Source organism: Salvelinus fontinalis, chromosome 19 (genome assembly GCF_029448725.1).
Source record: "Salvelinus fontinalis isolate EN_2023a chromosome 19, ASM2944872v1, whole genome shotgun sequence".
NCBI lineage: Eukaryota > Metazoa > Chordata > Actinopteri > Salmoniformes > Salmonidae > Salvelinus > Salvelinus fontinalis.
Window position 1 is genome coordinate 45,590,728 of NC_074683.1, and position 22,401 is coordinate 45,613,128.

General features: G+C 41.6%; 1 protein-coding gene across 1 annotated transcript in view; it reads right to left on the minus strand.

The window, feature by feature from the left end:
* Positions 1-705: 705 nt before the first annotated feature.
* LOC129816823 (follistatin-related protein 1-like) overlaps positions 706-22,401 on the minus strand; it is a 46,541-nt gene continuing 24,845 nt past the window's right edge. Inside the window, exons 3-11 of the mRNA XM_055871740.1 lie at positions 21,507-21,608; positions 14,139-14,268; positions 10,784-10,816; positions 10,195-10,325; positions 7,912-8,030; positions 6,204-6,316; positions 3,280-3,390; positions 3,029-3,123; positions 706-2,166 (exon numbers count right to left, since the gene is read on the minus strand). Of these exons, the coding sequence (XP_055727715.1) occupies positions 2,125-2,166; positions 3,029-3,123; positions 3,280-3,390; positions 6,204-6,316; positions 7,912-8,030; positions 10,195-10,325; positions 10,784-10,816; positions 14,139-14,268; positions 21,507-21,608 (876 nt within the window). The 3' untranslated portion in view covers positions 706-2,124. The remainder of the gene's footprint in view (positions 2,167-3,028; positions 3,124-3,279; positions 3,391-6,203; positions 6,317-7,911; positions 8,031-10,194; positions 10,326-10,783; positions 10,817-14,138; positions 14,269-21,506; positions 21,609-22,401) is intronic.

Genomic DNA, 22,401 nt, shown 5'->3' on the forward strand with positions numbered 1-22,401 from the left:
AAGCAACTATTCAGCAGTGAGTATTTGTAGTACATGTTTCGGGGTTGGCTTGTTCCAGTAGCTCCGCCCTAACTGTTGAAGCCGTTCATTGACCTACATGCATTTATATCAGTTGGATCTGATCTGTTAGAGTAACATCACGACGTTTTTGTCTCCCGGTCGCTGGTAAAACAGGTTTGTCGTGCTTCAATTTCTAATGGGTCAATAATAAACTAAAACTGGGAGAAAGTTTAAGGTGGTGATGAACCCCTGGATATTATGCATTCATCCACTAGTAGCCTACATTATGTAAGACATCATACGAGAGAATATAATTATTTATATACACAAAACGTGTATAACCTGATGTGGGTTTAAAAAGCAACATCAATTCACCCACATCCTACTTAAACCACAATGCCTCATAGCAGAATAAAAAAAACACACTGTTTGCAATGTTTAGTGACTTTTTAAAAGGATTATCATATTACAGCCACAATATGAACCAGATGGCATTGGAACACTGCCTCTTGGACCAATACAAATGGAATGTAGGCTAGATTTTCTGTAGAAAACCACACCAGCAACATTTCTCAGATAGACAGCTCTGATGCAAAAATGTGATTATTTTATATTTTTTGTCTTAAGATTTTTATTTATTACTGTTTGAACATAAAAGATAAACACAGACAGACACACACACACACAAACACACAGGTTGAGACATTTGTAGTACTGTATGGGTTGTCTTTTATTGGCATATATACTCCTTATACACTGCATTCCTTTGAGAATAAAAAGTTATTAACCAAACTAGTTATGGAACTTTTACACAAACATTTAACAAGAACTAAACCACATAGCTCTAAGGTTACTATAAAAATTCTGCCAATTATAGTCTTGCCCAATCCAATTGTGGTTTAAAGCTTGCTGGACACAAGACCTCGACAGTGTGTCTGCAGGCCTATGTTTGGGTGTTAAAGGCACTGATTTAACCACAAATAATTCTCAGGATGAGTGGGATTTTGACAAATAAAACATAAAACAAATATGACACTCACCGCCTCACACTCTCTCAAAAAACACTCCCTCATCACACACACACACACATTATCTGACAGACGCATTCACTCTGAGTTAGAGATGCATCTAAGTTATGTTAGCTGACAGCAAGGCTAATCCTTATAACTGATCTTTGATAAGCACAGGTATAGTGTTGTTGCTGGGTCCAGAGTAATGCTTTACCTGGAGGGGTTCGTACATCATTTCATCATCATAGTCATCATCAGGCTTTGGTTTCAGTTCTCTCCCTGCTGTACTCAGTTCAGCTCTGTGCTTGGTGCTTGTTGCTTTCATTCTATATTCTACTTGGGGTTTCACATCTAGATGACTATTGCTTCGATGTTTCTGAAACAAGCACCAGAGAGCGCTGATTGAATACAGCACAGGAGCCATTGTGACCACATATGATCTCCAACTCAAGCATATAAGAAATTGTACATAGGAGCAAGTGTATTTGTCAAAAAGCAGGGCATACTAACTAAATGGGATGACTCACTAAGGCCTGAAACTACGCTGCTAGTCACGGAGGGGGAAGTGCATTGGTCAAGTAGTAGCATGGCAGTTCTGTAAGCAAATAAGCTTAAAGTCAAGTGTATAACATCCCACTACAATAGGACACTGTCATCATCTTGCTCTACACTGCTCTAACACATCTTGAAGGAGTTTCAAGATGATTTTGTTTCCTTGATGAAGAAAGGTGTCCCGACAGCTCACTCCTAATATCTCTCATCTTTCTCATTCCAAACAATTACTGCTTGCTATTTTACTAAGAGCCATACCAATGAATACTGTATCTATATTGTATACATAGGAAGAAGAAGAAAAATGTAACAGTAAAAAATGGCCCCATTCCTAGTGCAGGGTGCAGTAATACAATCACAAATAAAGACAGTACTTAACACAAGGAACTCCTAAAATAATACTCTAGACTGCCCCTGCATCTAACAAACATCAACAAAAAGACAGTAAAAAAGCTATTATAATTAACATATGAGTAAATTCAGCAACAGCACAGGGCCTCAAGGTACATCAAGTATAGAGGAAGAGTGACTCTCTCTCTCAAGCCCTTCTTCTTTGGGCCTCTTAGGCCTCCTTTGTGCTGGCCTTCATCTTCTCCACTGTTTCCTGTATTTGAAAGAGGGAGGGGGTAGAGGGAGAGAGAGAGAGATGGTGTGAGAGGAGAATGTTATATATTGTCATGAGAAGAGCAATATACTGTATGCCATGTAGCTCTGATTAAATAAATAGTAACAGACTCAATACCCAAAATTCCTCTCTACCCAGTGTTGTAGATATGTGGTAGTAGAGTAGTGGCCTGAGGGCACACACTTAATGTGCGGTGAAATATATTGTTAAATATACTGTAATGTTTTTAAATTCTATAACTGCCTTAATGTTGCTGGACCCCAGGAAAAGTAGTTGCTGCCTTGGCAGCCGATAATGGGTCGCATGGTCTGTACAAGGTTAGTCATCAATAAAGAACAACTACCACTGTTTCTTTCTCAGGACAACTAACAACTAAACATGCTGTATTGGCATGACAAAGCATATCTCCCACTCCTGATGGTCTAGGTCAGGGTTCCAACCCTAATCTATTGCACCTGATTCTAATAATTAACTGGTTGATAAGCTAAATTAGATTAGTTACAACTGAAAATGGAGCAAAAACCTACTGGAGGGTAGCTCTCCAAGAACAGGTTTGGAGAGCCCTGGTCTAGGTACACTATTTGCATAGTCATGACTGTTCAAACCACCCTTAATGTTGTGAGATATGCAGAATAATTACTCATGGGCTGTAGTACACATCTTTCAAGGGGTGAAACGGGTGTAATAAACTCATTTGTTCTAAACTTTCAATAATATTGCAGCTAGTTGATAACTCTGTCTAGACAAATTCCAGAGCTACCCATCTGTCTGGGGAGATTGGAGAGCGGCCTGGTCTGTCCGTTGAACTTTGACCAACTGTTTCGTTTGGTGACAGGCTGACCTGGTGCTTGTTAAGCTCGGTCACACGGAGACTCCATTCCTCCTCTGTCATCTCCTGCCCCGCCTCCCCGGTCTCCTTGACAACCGCTGTCTTGTCTGAGAAAGAGATACAAAGGATGAAAGAATTACAGGAACAATTGGAGAGAGAGAAGGACAGTTGTTGAGTCCTTATCTGTTGTGCTATATGTGGTTCAGTTGACTTGTAGATGAGTCAGTGTGTCTATGCAGGTGTGCTGGTGTGTCTTTCCTCACCAGTGCAGGTCATGGCGGTGCAGACCCAGTTACCACAGGCACACACACAGCGGTTACACTCCACCTGTGTCTCGGCCCCATCTTCATAGGTCTCATCCTCCAGGGCACACTCTGCAGGGGGAGCACATAGAATTCAGATTAAAAATAGATTGAGTACAGCAGTTATGGTGCTTCTCATACACCCCACATCTAACAAAGAGATATACAATTCTGTGTTTTTAAGTTTAATCAATTTATTCTGTCTAAATAAAACATTGGCAATGCAGTTGAGTAGTGATGAGTTTATGCATAGTCCACAGCAGAAAGAGCAACAGAGCCATAGATAGTGTGAGTGTGTTTGCATAGTATGTTAGAGCACTCTACTACAGTATCTGTGTCCCTGGCTCTGGTGAGGTCCCAGGGCAGGCTCTCTGAGGTCACATACTGAACTTTCCCCTACATCATTAACCTGTTATAACCCCAGCATTTCGTGTAATTCCGCTTAGTGTAATACTCACCATAATTTTTTTAATGAATTTTGTACAGAAATATTTTTTTTACACCAAATACAAACATTGTGAGTGGACAAAGGGGTGATGCCCTCTGTTAAAACACTGTACTGGGCCATTTGAAATAGCATACAGTGGATTTGGAAAGTATTCAGACCCCTTAACTTTTTTGACATTATGTTACGTTACAGCCTTTTCTAAAATTGATAAAATAGTCCCCCCCCCCCATCAATCTACTCACCATACCCAATAATGACAAAGGAAAAAACGTTTTTTAGAAATTTTTGCAAATGTATTAAAAATAAAAACGGAAATATCAGATTTACATAAGTATTTAGACACCCTTTACTCAGTAAAGCCTCGAGTCTCCTTGGGTATGACGCTACAAGCTTGGCACACCTGTATTTGAGGAGTTTCTTCCATTCTTCTCTGCAGATCCTCTCAAGCGGTCGGGTTGGATGGAGAGCGTCGCTGCACAGCTATTTTCAGGTGTCTCCAGAGAGGTTAGATCGGGTTCAAGTCCGGGCTCTGTCTGGGCCACTCAAGAACATTCAGAGACTTGTCCCGAAGCCACTCCTGCGTTGTCTTGTGTGCTCAGGGTCGTTGTCCTGTTGGAAGGTGAACCTTCGTCCCAGTCTGAGGACCTGAGCGCTCTGGAGCAGGTTTCATCAAGGATCTCTGTACTTTGCTCCGTTCATCTTTCCCTCGATCCTGACTAGTCTCCCAGTCCCTGCCGCTGAAAAACATCCCCAAGGCATGATGCTGCCACCACCATGCTTCACCGTAGGGATGGTGCCAGGTTTCCTCTAGACATAACGCTTGGCATTCAGGCCAAAGAGTTCAATCTTGGTTTCATCAGACCAGAGAATATTGTTTCTCATGGTCTGAGAGTCTTTAGGTGCCTTTTGTCAAGTTCCAAGCGGACTGTTGTGTGCCTTTTACTGAAGAATGGCTTCCGTCTGGCCACTCTACCATAAAGGCCTGATTGGTGGAGTGCTGTAAAGATGGTTGTCCTTCTGGAAGGTTCTCCCATCTCCACAGAGGATCTCTGGAGCTCTGTCAGATTGACCGTCGGGTTCTTGGTCACCTCCCTGACCAAGGCCCTTCTCCCCTGAATGCTCATTTTGGCCGAGCGGCCAGCTCTAGGAAGAGTCTTGGTGGTTCCAAACTTCTTCCATTTAAGAATGATGGAGGCCACTGTGTTCTTGGGGACCTTCAATGCTGCAGAAATGTTTTGGTACCCTTCCCCAGATCTGTGCCTCGTCACAATCCTGTCTCGCTCTACGGACAATTCCTTCAACCTCATGGCTTGATTTTTGCTTTGACATGCACTGTCAACTGTCGAACCTTACATAGACAGGTGTGTGCCTTTCCAAATCATGTCCAATCAATTTAATTTACCACAGGTGGAGTCCAATCAAGTTGTAGAAACATCTCAAGGATGATCAATGGAAACAGGATGCACCTGAGCTCAATTTCGAGTCTTATAGCAAAGGCTCTGAATACTTACATAAATAAGTTATTTCTGTTATATATTTTTTATGAATTTGCCAAAATGTCATTAAGGGATATTGTGTGTAGATTGATGAGATTTTTTAAAATGCATTTTTTAAGGCTTTAACGTAACAAAATGTGGAATAAGTCAAAGGTTCTGAATACTTTCCAAATGCACTGTACATGTTAGATTAAATATAAGTCTTTCAAACTTTCTTAGGTCCATCCTACACACAAAATAATGTACAATTTATACATAGAAAAAAGGAAATATATAATTGTAAGGCAAAATTAATGTTTCCTTCATAGACATCCAAATTGATTTCAAACCGAGCTATTCTTTCTCGTTTCTCAATAGATCAACAAAGTGTCAGGGAGGCCCAACACCACCAAATATGTTCATGATTGGATGAATAATAAAAAACATTTACATTACTTTTGGTGAACAGTGTGCAGGTCACATTTATGGGTTATGCTAGCTTCCTTATTATGCTAGCTTCCTTTCTAGTAGCTATAGCTAGCTAGCTAAAATATTTATGAAAATTATGAAATGTTTTATTTGATTGTCCCTGCGGGACAAGGTGTTATAACAGGTTGCACTCCCTCTGCTCAACTCAGTACAGTACAACAGACTGAGGAAAAAGACTCTTGTCTGTAAATAAATCATATTTAGCTGTTTTTGCTTCAATGAATTTCAAGTATGTTAGGGTGAGTTACAGTAGATATGCTTGTGGTTGTGGTGAATAAGTTTAATATTTTGATTAACATAATGTAAATTCAATGCACTTTAAACACATACTGCAGTTTACTGCATGTATCGGAGAGGTTGATATAGAGGTATTTGTGTAATGAACTGAGAAAAAAACGTGTGATATCAGCAGTAGTGTGCAATGTTGTCATCATAGAGTCATGGGGTCAAGGGTCATGTGTCTGTGAGCTCACTCTTCTCAGGTGGGTTGAAGCCGGGCTTCAGGCAGTTGAGGAACTCATCGAAGCTAAGCTTCCAGTCAGCGTTCTCATCTGACAGCTCGATCAGGGCGTCCACACACAGGCTCCTGGGAACAGGACAAAGAAACACACACACAAGTTCACATTCACTGCCTGTACTCATAGTTATGTATAGCTGTTGAGATGGTTATTGGGCATAGTTTCTGACTGATAAAAAAGTTAGTGGATGATTTTGCATAGAGAATCTTCCTACACTGTAAAGCAAATCTGTTGTTTCAACTAATTATTATTAAGTAACTGATTCCACAACTTTTTTGGGGGTTTACTCAAATTTTTAGTCCAAGTGTTACCTGAACCCGCTCAGAAAGTTGCCTCAAATTTAGCTCCAACTTAAAATAAAATAAAATCAATTTAAAATTATGTGTTTGCTCAGAAATGGTCTCATAATTTATGTTCATTCAACTATAAATTATTATTTGGGCATCTTAACTAAAAAAGGCTGTGCAACTTATCACACACACAATGATTTTAACATACAATATTTGACACACATTAACATACATTGTGCATATTCTCTTATACAGCAATTACGATTCAACATGTCCTCACCTGAGATTTGAACTCACAACCTCTTGGTTTCATGGAATTCCAATCTTCCTGGTAGGCCACCATGTCTGTGTCAATAACTGTTTTCACTTGTAGTCCTACACTTTGCACTTCAAAGTAAATCTCAGCTTTGTTAAAAATACACTCAATAAAAACTATTATATTTATCATAGTGATTCAGGAGTAACATTAAAACAGAATAATATGCCCCACCAACATTAGATAACTAGACAGAAAACTTTAATATTGCTGAAATAAGTCAATCAAACCAATGATGAGAGAATAGTCAGATGAACTTATAAATGACCCAGACGTGGAGACATAGCAGGAAGATCAGAATGCCATGAACCAAGATGTTGCGAATTCAAATCCCATGTAAAGACATGTTGAATAATAATGACTGTATCAATGCACAATGTAATCACGAATGTCAAATACGTAAGTTAAAAGCATTGTTTGTGTGTGTAACCAGTTGCACAAACTTTTTTAGTTAGAAAAATAATAATTTATAGTTGAATGAACATATGAGACAACTTGAACAAACACATTTGGACCAAAAAAGTTGAGTAAACTAAAAAAAGTCTGTGACACCAGTGACACCAGTTACTTAACAATAATTAGTTGAAACAAATACATTTGTTTTTACAGTGTATCCATCCTTCATTTGCAGGGCCAAGAGTTTTCCCTGGTCAAGTCACATGGCCAGGAATTACTCAGGGCCCTACTCATGTGTGGGCAATATAAGCGGCTGATTTAATCAGTTTATTTTCTCCAAACCTGAAGAAGCATTGCAGCACTGCTCCAGTGAGCAGCACAGTTGAAACCCAGGCTCTGATAATGTACAGAACAGATGTCTGTGAGGGTAATAGCCACAGGAGGCCCCCGGTGCAGTTTAGACTGGGTCACACAGGGTTTAAGGCTCAGAGAGAGGGAAAGTAGGGCTTAATATAGCACCAGCTCCTCAGAAGCCCTCTACTGTACAGCTGAGGATAATATATAGATAATGTAGAGGTATTCATAAACACTACACCAGAAATAGATAAGCTTTTTAAAGATGAAATAGCACACAAGCACGCACTCACACACGCACACTGACCTGAGCAGCTTGTTGCTCTCCTGGTCTGCATATGACTGCATGTCCACGTTGGAGTCATTATGTTGGATGAACTTGAGGAGCTCTGAGGAGTCCAGCGTGGAGTCACCATTGTCGTAGTTCTGTGTACACGCACACACACGCACACACACACGCACGCACGCACGCACGCACGCACGCACGCACGCACGCACGCACACACACACACACACACACACACACACACACACACACACAGAGTTAGTAGAAGTAGAGAAGAGTTTCTCTATCAATCACTTTCTAACAATATCTCCCATTAACTGATAAAACACATGCTTCTAGTCTGCTAATCCAGAGAGGGGGGCGGGGGGGGGGACAAATGGAAATGGAACTCTATAACAGCCATAGAGTTCTATTCTATAAAGAGAGAGATTGACAGACAGACATGGGGAATAGGGAGAGAAAGTGAGACAGTCTCCAGAAAGAGAGGGGGGAGGGGTGCGATGCCCTGTCAGATAAGGGGATTGAGGGGTTTGGATGCAGGGACCTGTTGCCTTGGAAATAGATATGGTCTTTAATCCCTTCCCCCACGGGGGTCCCCCAGTGTGAACCTCTATATTGGGGTGGAGGGATACTTAAAGTCTCCATTATATCTTTAGTGCGTAGATGTGGTGGTATGTGGGACTATACTAAAGCCTCCATTATATCACTGTGCTCTGTCTCTGTGGAGAGTTAATAATGAAACTCTCAGACACAAGGCACATAGAGGAGACTGGAAGAGACATGAGAACAATGGTCTTTTGATTTCAAATGAATCTCTCTCATGTTTTCATGTGTGTGGAAGAAACTGTAACCAATGGGGATAAAATCACAGTTATATAGAGATTGCAACGTTGAATCTGTCCCATTATGGTGTTTGTGAGAGCACGGACAACGCCATTGAGGCCATCTCCATATTCTTATTCTACTACTTCTGGTTGGTAAACAAATTGTAAGGGTAAATACTGCCACCTGGAGTGTGTTGTTTGAACAGGTATAAAGCCAAGGTTGGTGATTTACTGCCACGTGGAGTTATGGAATGTTTACTCATGAGTATAATTAATTGGCTAAATCCTCCTATGTGATCCTTCCTTAACCCATAGGAAGTCCCATCAAGTTGACTACTTAAAAAAAGTCCTCAATGGCGTTGCCATTGCTAAAACAGACTTCTGGGCCGTAAAGTCCTCCATACAACTCTCAGTCCCTGTCGCTGAAAAACATCTCCACAGCATGATGCTGCAATCACCATGCTTCACTGTAGGGATGGTGCCAGGTTTCCTCCTGACGTGACGCTTGGCATTTAGGCCAAAGGATTCAACCTTGGTTTCATCAGACCAGAGAATCTCGTTTCTCATGGTCTGAGAGTCCTTTAGGTGCCTTTTGGCAAACTCCAAGCGGGCTGTCATGTGCCTTTTACTGAGGAGTGGCTTCCGTCTGGTTACTCTACCATAAAGGCCTGATTGGTGGAGTGCTGTAGAGATGGTTTTCCTTCTGGAATGTTCTCCCATCTCCACAGAGGAACTCTGGAGCTCTGTCAGAGTGACCATCGAGTTCTTGGTCACCTCCCTGACTAAGACCCTTCTCCCTCAATTGCTTAGTTTGGCTGGGCGGCCAGCGCTAGGAAGTCTCGGTTGTTCCAAACTTCTTCCATTTAAGAATGATGGAGGCCACTGTGTTCTTGGGGACATTTAATGCAGCAGAAATGTTTTGGTACCCTTCCCCAGATCTGTGCCTCAACACAATCCTGTCTCAGCACTCTACGGACAATTCCTTCGACCTCATGGCTTGGTTTTTGCTTTGACATGCACTGTCAAACTGTGGAACCTTATATAGACAGGTGTGTCTTTCCAAATCATGTTCAATCAATTTAATTTACCACAGGTGGACTCCAATCAAGTTGTAGAAACATCTCAAGGATGATCAATGGAAACAGGACTCACCTGAGCTCATATTCGAGTCTCATAGCAAAGGGTCTGAATACTTATGTAAATGAGGTATTTCTGTTTTATGGTGTATTATGGTGTATTGTGTGTAGATTGATGAGGAAATTGTTTTTATTTAATCAATTTCAGTATAAGGCTGTAACGTAATAAAATGTGGAAAAATTCAAGGGGTACTTTCTGAATGCACTGTATGTAAAAGGGGTAAAAACTGCTTAATTTTTTTTTTTTTTTTTTTTTTACATGTGGTCCATAGTTTTGGACTTCATAGAACCAATATCACAACTGGAACATACACACACACACACAGAGACACACACAGACACACCTTGAAGTATTTGAGCAGGATGTCGGTAAAGTTGGAGCCCTTGACAAACCAGCCGTCTGGGACCACCTCAGTCTGCAGCCACTGGATCACACGATGCCTCAACTCATTACGGTCTGCTACGTAACACACCACTGGAGAGATGAATGAGTGAGAGAGACAGTGGGTGTGAGTGAGGGAGACAGAGAGGGAGAGCGAGAGAGAGAATGTGACACAGTCAAAACCCACAATCTAGCAGGTACTCTAGCCTTTCTGACAATCTCTAGGATGATCAAGAGAATCCACATAATCCCTGTTCTGCCCAGAGCACACCAGTACCGCCCCGCTCAGTATGAGGTCAAATGTACTGTCCTAACACCTAACACCTGGCACTCCCTTTCAGTTAAGTCTAGTGATAGGGAGTGGACAAGTACCATTAAATAAGTGTGCTTGTTACTAGAGCACTGAGAGATCAGTAGAGCACTGATAGGGCACTACGAGAGGTGTACTCTGTCTGATAAAGCCCCATTAGGACTAGAGGAGATAAGAGCAGAGAGATACAGAGCTGTGATTGGACCAAAGCCCACAGATTCACTGTGTCACAATTACTCACCTGGGCTGGCAGCTGCTTGCTCTGCTTTCTTCTCTGCAGATGACAAAGAGAGAGAGCAACTTTAATTCATTGTGCTTTTCAGTATCTAGCGTTTCTCCCTATCTAGTGTTTTTCACCGTCATTGTCACATTGCCACAATAACCATTAATGCCCATGGACAAGGTGACATGATGGCCTTTCTGTGACACTCGTACAACAACAGAGGAGTAACCAATTTATCATCAACCTGATCAATGTCCAGGCCAACAGACAGACACGAAGAGGTCATTGGGTGTACAGGTTCAAAGTTCAACAAAGGAGATAATCAGTCAGGTAAATTAAAGATGAGTATGGGACCATATGTGTCGCCTGTCGGTTCGCACATAGACTTACTGTCATGCCAACCAGAGTATATAGGCATCAGATAGAAATAGAGGTCAGTCGTGTGCTATACACCAGACCTGGGATAACTATAGTTTGAAATATGCTTTTTGGAAAGTAACAAATAGTTACGTTGGAGGTGACTACAACTATTTGAATAAGATCTGAAAAGCTACTACTTAAAAAAAGACATATTTGAATACAGATCTCAGAAAGCGACTACATTAAAAACATATTTGAATATAGATCTCAGGAAGTGACTACATTTCAGAAACTATTGGATTTGCTGCCTTCAACTAATGGCAGGCCTTTATCTGGAACAGCATGTTGCAGATAGAAATGTGATGAATAAAGCACACATTATGTCCTATACTATTCCAATCTATCTGACAGTCACATTTGATCTACACAATACACTTCTATCTGAACATTCTGTAAATGTCCATTCTCCTGAACAGGTCCCAGGTGTAGATAATAAAGTCAAACCAATCAACCAATGATATTGTGTACAGATAAGTATAAATATGTTGTGACAACATACTGCACAGCATATTCTCCAGTGTAATTTAAAAACAATTATTAACACTGACAGTGTTGAGTCTGTGGACCCACATAAACACTGGAATAGTGTTACATTAACACACTGCTTAGTGTAAAGCCTTATTCCAATATTTTAGAGAGTGCCTTTCGAGTATATTGTAGAGTTACCACCAATGACTGTATTTGTTATTGACAGGTGAATGGCTGTTGCATTCATCCATTTTTGGTCCTGTGGACTTCACCAAGTGAGATCCTAAGCAAATATTTGATCATTATTTTTTTAAATTATTGTAACGTTCCTGACCTGTTTTATGTTGTTTTTGTATGTGTTTATGGTCAGGGCGTGTGTTTTGGGTGGGCAGTCTATGTTTTCTGTTTCTATGTTGGTTTTGGGTTGCCTGGTATGGCTCTTAATTAGAGGCAGGTGTTTGGCGTTCCTCTAATTAAGAGTCATATTTAGGTAGGGTGTTCTCACTGTTTGTTGGTGGGTGATTGTCTCCTGTTTCGTATATGTATGTACCATACGGGACTGTTTGGTTGTTCGTTCGTTTTGATGTAGTCTGTTCCTGTCCGTGAGTTTTACGTTTTAGTTATGTAAGTTCATGTTCAGGTTTTCGTCTACGTCGTTTTCTTGTTTTGTAATTTTGTAAAAGTGTTTGTTTTCGTGTGCCGTCGTGTCAATAAAGAGATGGCATATTTCCCTAATGCTGCGTATTGGTCCACTGATCCTTCTCTCCTCTCCTCGTCCGAGGAAGAGGAGAACGACAGCCCTTACAATTATTAACAAAATACCATACATGCAGTATTTCATAAGGCCCATGAAATATTTGGCAGCCATCAAATAAATATATGTTTTGGTTTCAAATAACTTGCATATATTCAAATAGCTTCAAATATTATTTGTTTTTCTGAGAGGTATTCAAAATAAATTTAAAATATTATTAGTTTCTCTGAGACCTGTATTTGAATATTAAAAGAAATACACTGAACAAAAATATAAACACAGTATGCAAGAATTTAAAAGTTTTCCTGAGTTACTATTCATATAAGGAAATCAGTCAATTAAAATAAATAAATTAGGCCCTAATTTATGGATTTCACATGATTGGGAATACAGATATGAATCTGTTAGTAGCAGACACCTTTAAAAAAAGTTAGGGGATTGGATCAGAAAACCAGTCAGTATTTGGTGTGACCACCATTTGCCTCATGCAGCCTGACATATCTCCTTTGCATAGAGTTGATCAGGCTGTTGATTGGGGCCTGTGGAATGTTGTCCCACTCCCCTTCAATGGCTGTGCGAATTTGCTGGATATTGGCGGGAACTAGAACACGGCGTTGTACACGTTGATCCAGAGCATCCCAAACATGCTCAATGGGTGACATGTCTGGTGAGTATGCAGGCCATGGAAGAACGGGGACATTTTCAGCTTCCAGGAATTGTGTACAGATCCTTGCGACATGGAGCCGTGCATTATCATGCTGAAACATGAGGTGATGGCGGCGGATGAATGGCACGACAATCGGCCTCAGGATCTCGTCACGGTATCTCTGTGCATTCAAATTGCAATCGATAAAATGCAATTGTGTTCATTGTCTGTAGCTTATGCCTTCCCATATCATAACCCCACTGCCATCATGGAGCACTTTGTTCACAACGTTGACATAAGCAAGGTGAACATTTGTCGCTGAAGTGGGTTACGATGCCAAACTGCAGTCAGGTCTAGACCCTTGTGAGGACGACGAGCACGCAGATGAGCTTCCCTGAGACAGTTTCTAGCAGTTTGTGCAGAAATTCTTCGGTTGTCAGCTGTCTGGGTGTGTGGTCTCAGACGAGGTGAAGAAGCCGGATGTGGAGGACCTGGGCTGGCGTGGTTACACGTGGTCTGCGGTTGTGAGGCTGGTTGGACGTACTGCCAAATTCTCTAAAATTACGTTGAGGCGGCTTATGGTAGAGAAATTAACATTAAATTATCGGGCAACAGCTCTGGTGGACATTCCTGCAGTCAGTATGCCAATTGCACGCTCCCTAAAAACTTGAGACATATGTGGCCTTGTATGACAAATCTTCACATTTTAGAGTGGCCTTTTATTGTCCTCAGAACCTGTGTAATGATCATGCTGTTTAATCAACTTCTTCATATGCCACACCTGTCAGCTGAATGGATTATCTTGGCAAAGGTGAAATGCTCACTAACAGGGATGTAAACAGATTCGTTCACAACATTTGAGAAACAAGCTTTTCGTCTGTATGGAAAACACTTTACATGTTGCTTTTATATTTTTGTTCAGTGTAGTTGCCAATAGTTTCCTTTACTGTATTCTCTATATTCTACTACCTTGAGTATTTGAAAAGTTGGTATTTTCAAATAAACGACAAAATACAACTATTTTCTGCCCAGGTCTGCTATACACACACAAAGTAAACAAGAACGTGTGTGTGTGTTTTCCACACCCTGGCAGTGTCCATCATGAGCCACCTGGATCTTGAGGCCGGTGAGACAGGCATCTCGGTGGAGCTCACAGTGGTTGCGGTACGTCTTACTGTTACTGCCACACACTGAACGCTTGTGGGGCTTACAGCTCTGGAAAAGGAGAGGGAGAGATGTTATAGCGACATAAATATATGATCTTGACTCTCTTAAAGCAGCAATCAGCAATAGAAACAATAACAAAGTACTTTCCCCGCCCTTGTTCCATAAAAAGCTGAGTGTTGGGGCTGGAGAAGTACCACTCTAAAATTCATAGACAGAGCTATGGATGCAAGAACTGAGCATCCATGACATAAAAATTATAATTTTAACCATGTTTGAGGCTATATAGTGTTTGTTTACATTTACATTTTTTTACAAAAGCTTCGATTAGGTATGGCAATTGAAATAAGCTCATGAGGCATAAATTGTATTCTTCAAGAATCAATGGGTATGGATGATTGATAGTGAAGGCTGGGTTCGTGCAAATAACCAACAACTTACGACGTTTGGAATGAGACTAACGTGAGGTAAAGAATAATTCATTAATTAGAAGACTAATTGATCAGATAATAAAATATCTGAAGAGTTATATTAAGAACATTATAACTTTGTAATCTGAAGATTTTCCTTGGTAACCCGACTTCCTAGTTAATTACATTTACATGGTTAGTTTAATCACGTAATTTGAGAATTGATTTGATAAAATAACAGTCTTCAATTTAATGATGCCAAAGACACGACAACTGTGAAGAGGCGACTACGGGATGCTGTCCTTTTAGGCAGGGCTGCAAAGAAAAAGCCATGTCTCAGACTGGCCAATAAAAAGAAAAGATTAAGATGGGTAAAAGAACACAGACACTGGACATAGGAACTCTGCCTAGAAGGCCAGCATCCCGGAGTTGCCTCTTCACTGTTGACATTGAGACTGTTGTTTTGTGGGTACTATTTAATGAAGTTGCCAGTTGAGGTCTTGTGAGGTGTGCGTTTCGCAAAATAGAATGTTATATACTGTATTTAGGGGATACAGCCATCCCAGCTCTGCAGATTTTGCTGCAAAGAGACATATTCATTAGATCACTTGTTTTGGTACCGCCCATATGAACAGTGTGTTTGGAAAGTATTCAGACCCCTTGACTTTTTCCACATTTTGCTACCTTACAGCCTTATTCTGAAATGGATTTAAAAAACAAAATAATCCTCAGCAATCTACACACAATACCCCATAATGACAAAGCGAAAACAGGTTTTTATAAATGTTTGCCAATTTATTATAAATAAAAACAGAAATACCTTATTTACATAAGTATTCAGACCAAGCATTCTGCCACAACTTTGGAAGTATGCTTGGGGTCATTGTCCATTTGGAAGACCCATTTTTTTATTTTTTTTTATTTTTTATTTTTTTAATTTGATCCCCTTTTCTCCCCAATTTTCGTGGTATCCAATCGCTAGTAATTACTATCTTGTCTCATCGCTACAACTCCCGTACGGGCTCGGGAGAGACGAAGGTCGAAAGCCATGCGTCCTCCGAAGCACAACCCAACCAAGCCGCACTGCTTCTTTAACACAGCGCGCCTCCAACCCGGAAGCCAGCCGCACCAATGTGTCGGAGGAAACACCGTGCACGTGGCCCCCTTGGTTAGCGCGCACTGCGCCCGGCCCGCCACAGGAGTCGCTGGAGCGCGATGAGACAAGGATATCCCTACCGGCCAAACCCTCCCTAACCCGGACGACGCTAGCCCAATTATGCGTCGCCCCACGGACCTCCCGGTCGCGGCCGGCTGCGACAGAGCCTGGGCGCGAACCCAGAGACTCTGGTGGCGCAGTTAGCACTGCGATGCAGTGCCCTAGACCACTGCGCCACCCGGGAGGCCTGAAGACCCATTTTTTTACTTCCTGACTGATGTCTTGAGATGTTGCTTCAATATATCCACAGAATTTTCCATCCTCATGATGTCATCTATTTTGTGAAGTGCACCAGTCCCTCCTGCAGCAAAGCACCCCCGCAACATGATCCTGTCACCCTCGTGCTTAACGGTTGGGACGGTGTTCTTCAGCTTGCAAGCCTCCCTCCCCCTTTTTTCCTCCAAACATAACGATGGTCATTATGGCCAAACAGTTCTATTTTTGTTTCATCAGACCAGGGGACATTTCTCCAAAAAGTACAATATTTTCCCCATGTGCAGTTGCAAACCGTAGTCTTGCTTTTTTTATGGCGATTTTGGAGCAGTGGCTTCTTCCTTGCTGAGCGGCCTTTCAGGTTATGTTGATATAGGACTCGTTTTACTGTGGATATAGATACTTTTGTACCTGTTTCCTCCAGCATCTTCACAAGGTCCTTTGCTGTTGTTCTGGGATTGATTTGCACTTTTCGCACCAAAGTACGTTCATCTCTAGGAGACAAAACGCATCTCCTTGCGGAGTGGTTGACGGCTGCGTGGTCAAATGGTGTTTATACTTGTGTACTATTGTTTGTACAGATGAACATGGTACCTTCAGGCATTTGGAAATTGCTCCCAAGGATGAACCAGACTTGTGGAGGTCTACTTTTTCTTCTGAGGTCTTGGCTGATTTCTTTTGATTTTCCCATGATGTCACGCAAAGAGGCACTGAGTTTGAAGGTAGGCCTTGAAATACATCCCCAGGTACACCTGCAATGTACTCAAATGATGTAAATTAGCCTAACAGAAGCTTCTAAAGCCATGAAATCATTTTCTGGAATTGTCCAAGTTGATTAGAGGCACAGTCAATTTAGTGTATCTAAACCTCTGACCAACTGGAATTGTGATACAGTGAATTGTAAGTGAAATAATCTGTCTGTAAACAATTGTTGGAAAAATTACTTGTGTCATGCACAAAGTAGATGTCCTAACAAACTGAAATTTGTGGAGAGGTTGAAAAACACGTTTTAATGACTCCAACCGAAGTGTATGTAAACTTCCGACTTCAACTGTATATAAGGTTCCACAGTTGACTGTGCATGTCAGAGCAAAAACCAAGCCTTGAGGTCGATGAAATTGTCCGTGGAGCTCTGATACAGGATTGTGTCGAGGCACAGATCTGGGAAGGGGTACCAAAACACTTCTGCAGCATTGATGGTCCCCAAGAACACAGTGGCTTCCATCAGTCTTAAATGGAATAAGTTTGGAACCACCAAGACTCAGACAGGGCTCTAGCGTTCCTCTGTGGAGACAACAAAGGAGTGGTAGGTAGTTTGCCCCCGGTGTGGCGTTGTGCAGACCGCACCACCCTCTGGAGAGCCCTGTGGTTGTGGGTGGTACAGTTGCCGTACCAGGCAGTGATACATCCTGACAGGATGCTCTCAATTGTGCTTCTGTAAAAGTTTGTGAGAGTTTTAGGTGACAAGCCACATTTCTTCAGCATTTTGAGGTTGAAGAGCGCTTTTGCGTTTTCTTCACAACGCTGTCTGAGTGGTTGGACCATTTCAGTTTGTCCCGTGATGTGTACGCAGAGGAACTTAACACTTTCCACCTCCACTGCGGTCCCATCAATGTGGATAGGGGGTGCTCCCTCTGCTGTTTCCTGAAGTCCACGATCATCGCCTTAGTTTTGTTGACTTTGAGTGAGAGGTTATTTCCTGCACCACACTCCCAGAGCCCTCACCTCCTCCCTGTAGGCTGTCTCATCGTTGTTGGTAATGAAGCATACTACCGTTGTGTTGTCTGCAAACTTGATGATCAAGTTAGCCACGCAGCAAGGGTGAACAGGGAGTACAGGAGGGGGCTGAGAACGCACCCTTGTGGGGCCCCTGTGTTGAGGTTCAGCAAAGTGGAGATGTTGTTTCCTACTTTCACCACCTTGGGGCGGCCCGTCAGGAAGTCCAGGACCCAATTGCACAGGGCGAGGTTGAGACCCAGGGCCTCAAGCCTAATGATGAGCTTAGAGGGGACTATGGTGTTGAATGCTGATCTGTCGTCAATGAACAGCATTCTTACATAAGTATTTTTCTTGTCCAGATGGGATAGGGCAGTGTGCATTGTGAAGGCGATTGCATGATCTGTGGACCCATTGGGGAGGTATGCAAATTGAAGTAGGTTTAGGCTGACAGGTAAGGTGGAGGTGATATGATCCTTGACTAGTCTCTCAAAGTACTTCATGATGACAGAAGTGAGTGCTACGGGGCGATAGTCATTTAGTTCAGTTACCTTTGCCTTCTTGGGTACAGCAACAATGGTGGCAATCATGAAGCATGTGGGGACAGCAGACTGGGATAGGGAGAGATTGAATACGTCTGTAAACACACCAGCCAGCTGGTCTGCACATGCTCTGAGGACGCGGCTAGGAATGCCGTCTGGGCCGGCAGCCTTGCGAGGGTTAACACGTTTAAGCGTCTTACTCACGTCGGCTACGGAGAAGGAGAGCCCACAGTCCTTGGTAGCGGGCCGCGTCGGTGGCACTGTATTATCCTCAAAGAGGGCAAGAAGGTGTTTAGTTTGTCTGGAAGCAAGACGTCGGTGTCCGTGACATGGCTGGTTTTCTTTTTGTAGTCCGTGATTGTCTGTAGACTCTACAACATATGTCTTGTGTCTGAGCCGTTGAATTGCGACTCCACTTTGTCTCTATACTGACATTTTGCTTTTTTGATTGCCTTGCGGAGGGAATAACTACACTGTTTGTATTCGGTCATATTCCTAGTCACCTTTCCATGGTTAAATGCGGTGGTTCGCAATTTCAGTTTTGCTCGAATGCCGCCATCTTTCCACAGTTTATGGTTAGGGCAGGTTTTAATAGTCACAGTGGGTACATCTCCTATGCACTTCCTTATAAACTCACTCACCGAATCAGCGTATAAATCAATATTATTCTCTGAGGCTACTCGGAACATGTCCCAGTCTGCGTGATCAAAATAATCTTGAAGCGTGGATTCCGATTGGTCAGACCAGCGTTGAATAGTCCTCATCATGGGTACATCCTGTTTGAGTTTCTGCCAATAGGAAGGGAGAAGCAAAATGGAGTCGTGGTCAGATTTGCTGAAAGGAGAGCAAGGGAGGGCCTTGTATGCACCGTGGAAGTAGCAGAGTAGCAGTGATCCAGTGTTTTGCCAGCGCGAGTGCTCCAATCAATATTCTGATAGAATTTAGGTAGCCTTGTTCTCAAATTTGCTTTGTTCAAATCCCCAGCTACAATAAATGCAGCCTCAGGATATATGGTTTCCAGTTTGCATAAAGTCCAGTGAAATTCCTTGAGGGCCATTGTGGTATCGGCTTGAGGTGGGATATACACGGCTGTGACAATAACCAACGAGAATTCTCTTGGGAGATAATACGGTCGGCATTTGATTGTGAGGAATTCTAGGTCAGGTGAACAAAAAAACTTAGAGTTCCTTTTTTGTTGTTACAATTACACCATGAGTTAATCATGAAACATACACCTCCGTCCTTCTTCTTCCCGGAGATATGTTTATTTCTGTCGGCGAGACGCACAAAAAATCACAGGTCTGTACTGACTCCGACAGCATATCCCGAGAGAGCCATGTTTACGTGAAACAGAGTATGTTACAATCCCTGATGTCTCTCTGGAAAGCAACCCTTGCCCTAATTTCGTTTACCTTGTTATCTAGAGACTGGACATTAGCGAGTAATATACTCCTAAGCAGTGGGTGGTATGCGCGCCTCCGAAGTCTGACCAGAAGATCACTGCACCTGTACATAGCTCATCTGTAAACAGCCCACCCAATCTACCATATCCCCATACTGTATTTATTTATTTATCTTCCTCCTTTGCACCCCAGTATCTCAACTTGCACATTCATCTTCTGCACATCCTACCATTCCAGTGTTTAATTGCTATATTGTAATTAATTTGCCACCATAGCCTATTTATTGCCTTACCTCTCTTATCCTACCTCATTTGCACATGCTGTATATAGACTTTTGTACTGTATTATGGATTGTATGTTTGTTTATTTCATGTGTAACTCTGTGTTGTTGTATGTGTCGAACTGCTTTGCTTTATCTTGGCTAGGTCGCAGTTGCAAATGAGAACTTGTTCTCAACTAGCCTACCTGGTAAAATAAAGGTGAAATAAAAAATAAATAAACAAAGAAGGCCACTCCATTTTCCTCTTCTGCGGCGACGTTGTTTTGGGTCAGCCTCTGGAATCAGTTCAAATGCCCTGGGTGGTTCGGACAAAGGATCCGCTTCGGGAATGTCGTATTCCTGGTCATAGTGCTGGTAAGATGGCATCGCTTTGATATCCAATAGTTCTTCCCGGCTATATGTAATAACACTTACGATTTTATGGGCTAACAATGTAAGAAATAATACATAAAAAAAACTAAATACTGCAAAGTTTCCGAACGATTAGAAGTGAGGAGGCCCTCTCTGTCGCCGCCATCTTGCCTTTTGTTTCTTTTCAGTAATAAGGCCTGATTCACGCAGTCTCCTCTGAACAGTTGATGTTGAGATGTCTGTTACTTGAACTCTGTGAAGCATTTATTTGGGCTGCAATTTCTGAGGCTGGTAACTCTAATGAACTTATCCTCTGAAGCAGAGGTAACTCTGGGTTTTCCTTTCCTGTGGCAGTCCTCATGAGAGCCAGTTTCATCACAGCGCTTGATGGTATTTGCCACTGCACTTTTAGAAACTTTAAAAGTTCTTGAAATTTTCTGGATTGACTGACCTTCATGTCTTAAAATAATGATGGACTGTCGTTTCTCTTTGCTTATTTGAGCTGTTCTTGCCATAATAGGGCTATCTTCTGTATACCATCCCTACCTTGTCACAACACAACTGATTGGCTCAAACGCATTAAGAAAGAAAAAAATTCCACAAATTAACTTTTAAGAAGGCTGTTAATTACTGTTAATTGAAATGCATCCCAGGTGAATACCACATAAAACTGTTTGAGAGAATGCCAAGAGTGTGCAAAGCTGTCATCAAGGCAAAAGGTGGCTACTTTGAAGAATCTCAAATATAAAATATATTTAGATTTGTTTAACACTTTTTTGGTTACTACATGATTCCATATGTGTTATTTCATAGTTTTGATGTCTTCACTATTATGATACAATGTAGAAAATAGTAAAATAAAGAAAAACCCTTGAATGAGTAGGTGTGTCCAAACTTTTTACTGGTACTGTTTATATTGAAAATAATATATGGGGGATTGGAAAATATGCAGACAATTACACTGATAGAAGCCACAATCTATCTGCAATATTAAAGCTGATCTAACCCTTTAAAAGAAACGCTGAGCTGAGCGCCACTGTTGATGCGAGTCACATGAAAAAGGTCCTGACTTTTCAAAAATGTTCTTGGTTTCCGACCTTGTCAGGACATTCTGGTGACTTGTGGTCCTGATAATGAACACACACACACAAGCCTCACCTCTATACACAAGCAGCTGGGCTCTCCCTTCTCAGTGACGACACACTCTCTTCCTGCTCCACAAAACACATTGGCACACACTTTACTCTTACTCTGCACCTCCTGAGGAAAGAGAAAACACACATTGTTAGTGCTGAAAACAAACACACAGCTTTGGCACATGAGCACGCTGTCAGCACAAACACACACACCGATGGGTAGTAGTTCTGTTACATGTATTTAAATAGGTATTATAATTACTTTTGAGTATTCTGTATGTTGTATTGCACTGGGCTGAACTATATTCCAATGTATTTTGTAAGAAGATACCTTGGAAAGCTGTAATTTGTATCCTATTTCTTTATAGCTAACTAAATATAAATGTATAAATGTATAATTTCAAAGCTTGCTGTGTATTACTCGAATGATCTCCACCCCGAAACAAGGCCAATGACAATACCCAGTGTGCTTTGTAGTTGTTCATTTTCACATATACATTTTGGTAATTTAGCAGATGCTCTTATCCAGAGTGAAAACTCATTCAACCAAGGTATATAAACAACAACATATCACAGTCATAGAAAGTAAGAAGTTTCTGAAACCGTTAATGAGAATGTTGTTGCTGTTCTACAAAATACATGTATAGTAATTAAGTACAATACTTTGCAAAAGTATATTATACATTGGTCTTTTGGGTCATTTGCAGTTGTATTTTGTAATATATGCACACACAGGACAAAATGCAGCATTTACATGTCTCAGACACAAGGCGCCACTGTTGCCCCATTCTCAGAAGAACCAGTGTTCTTCAGAATAGAATTAGTGGTTTCACATGTAGGGTGAGGTTCAGTGGGCTCCTATCACACTCCCTATCAGGATACTATCAGTTTCGCTGACGCGATCACATGAAAGAGAC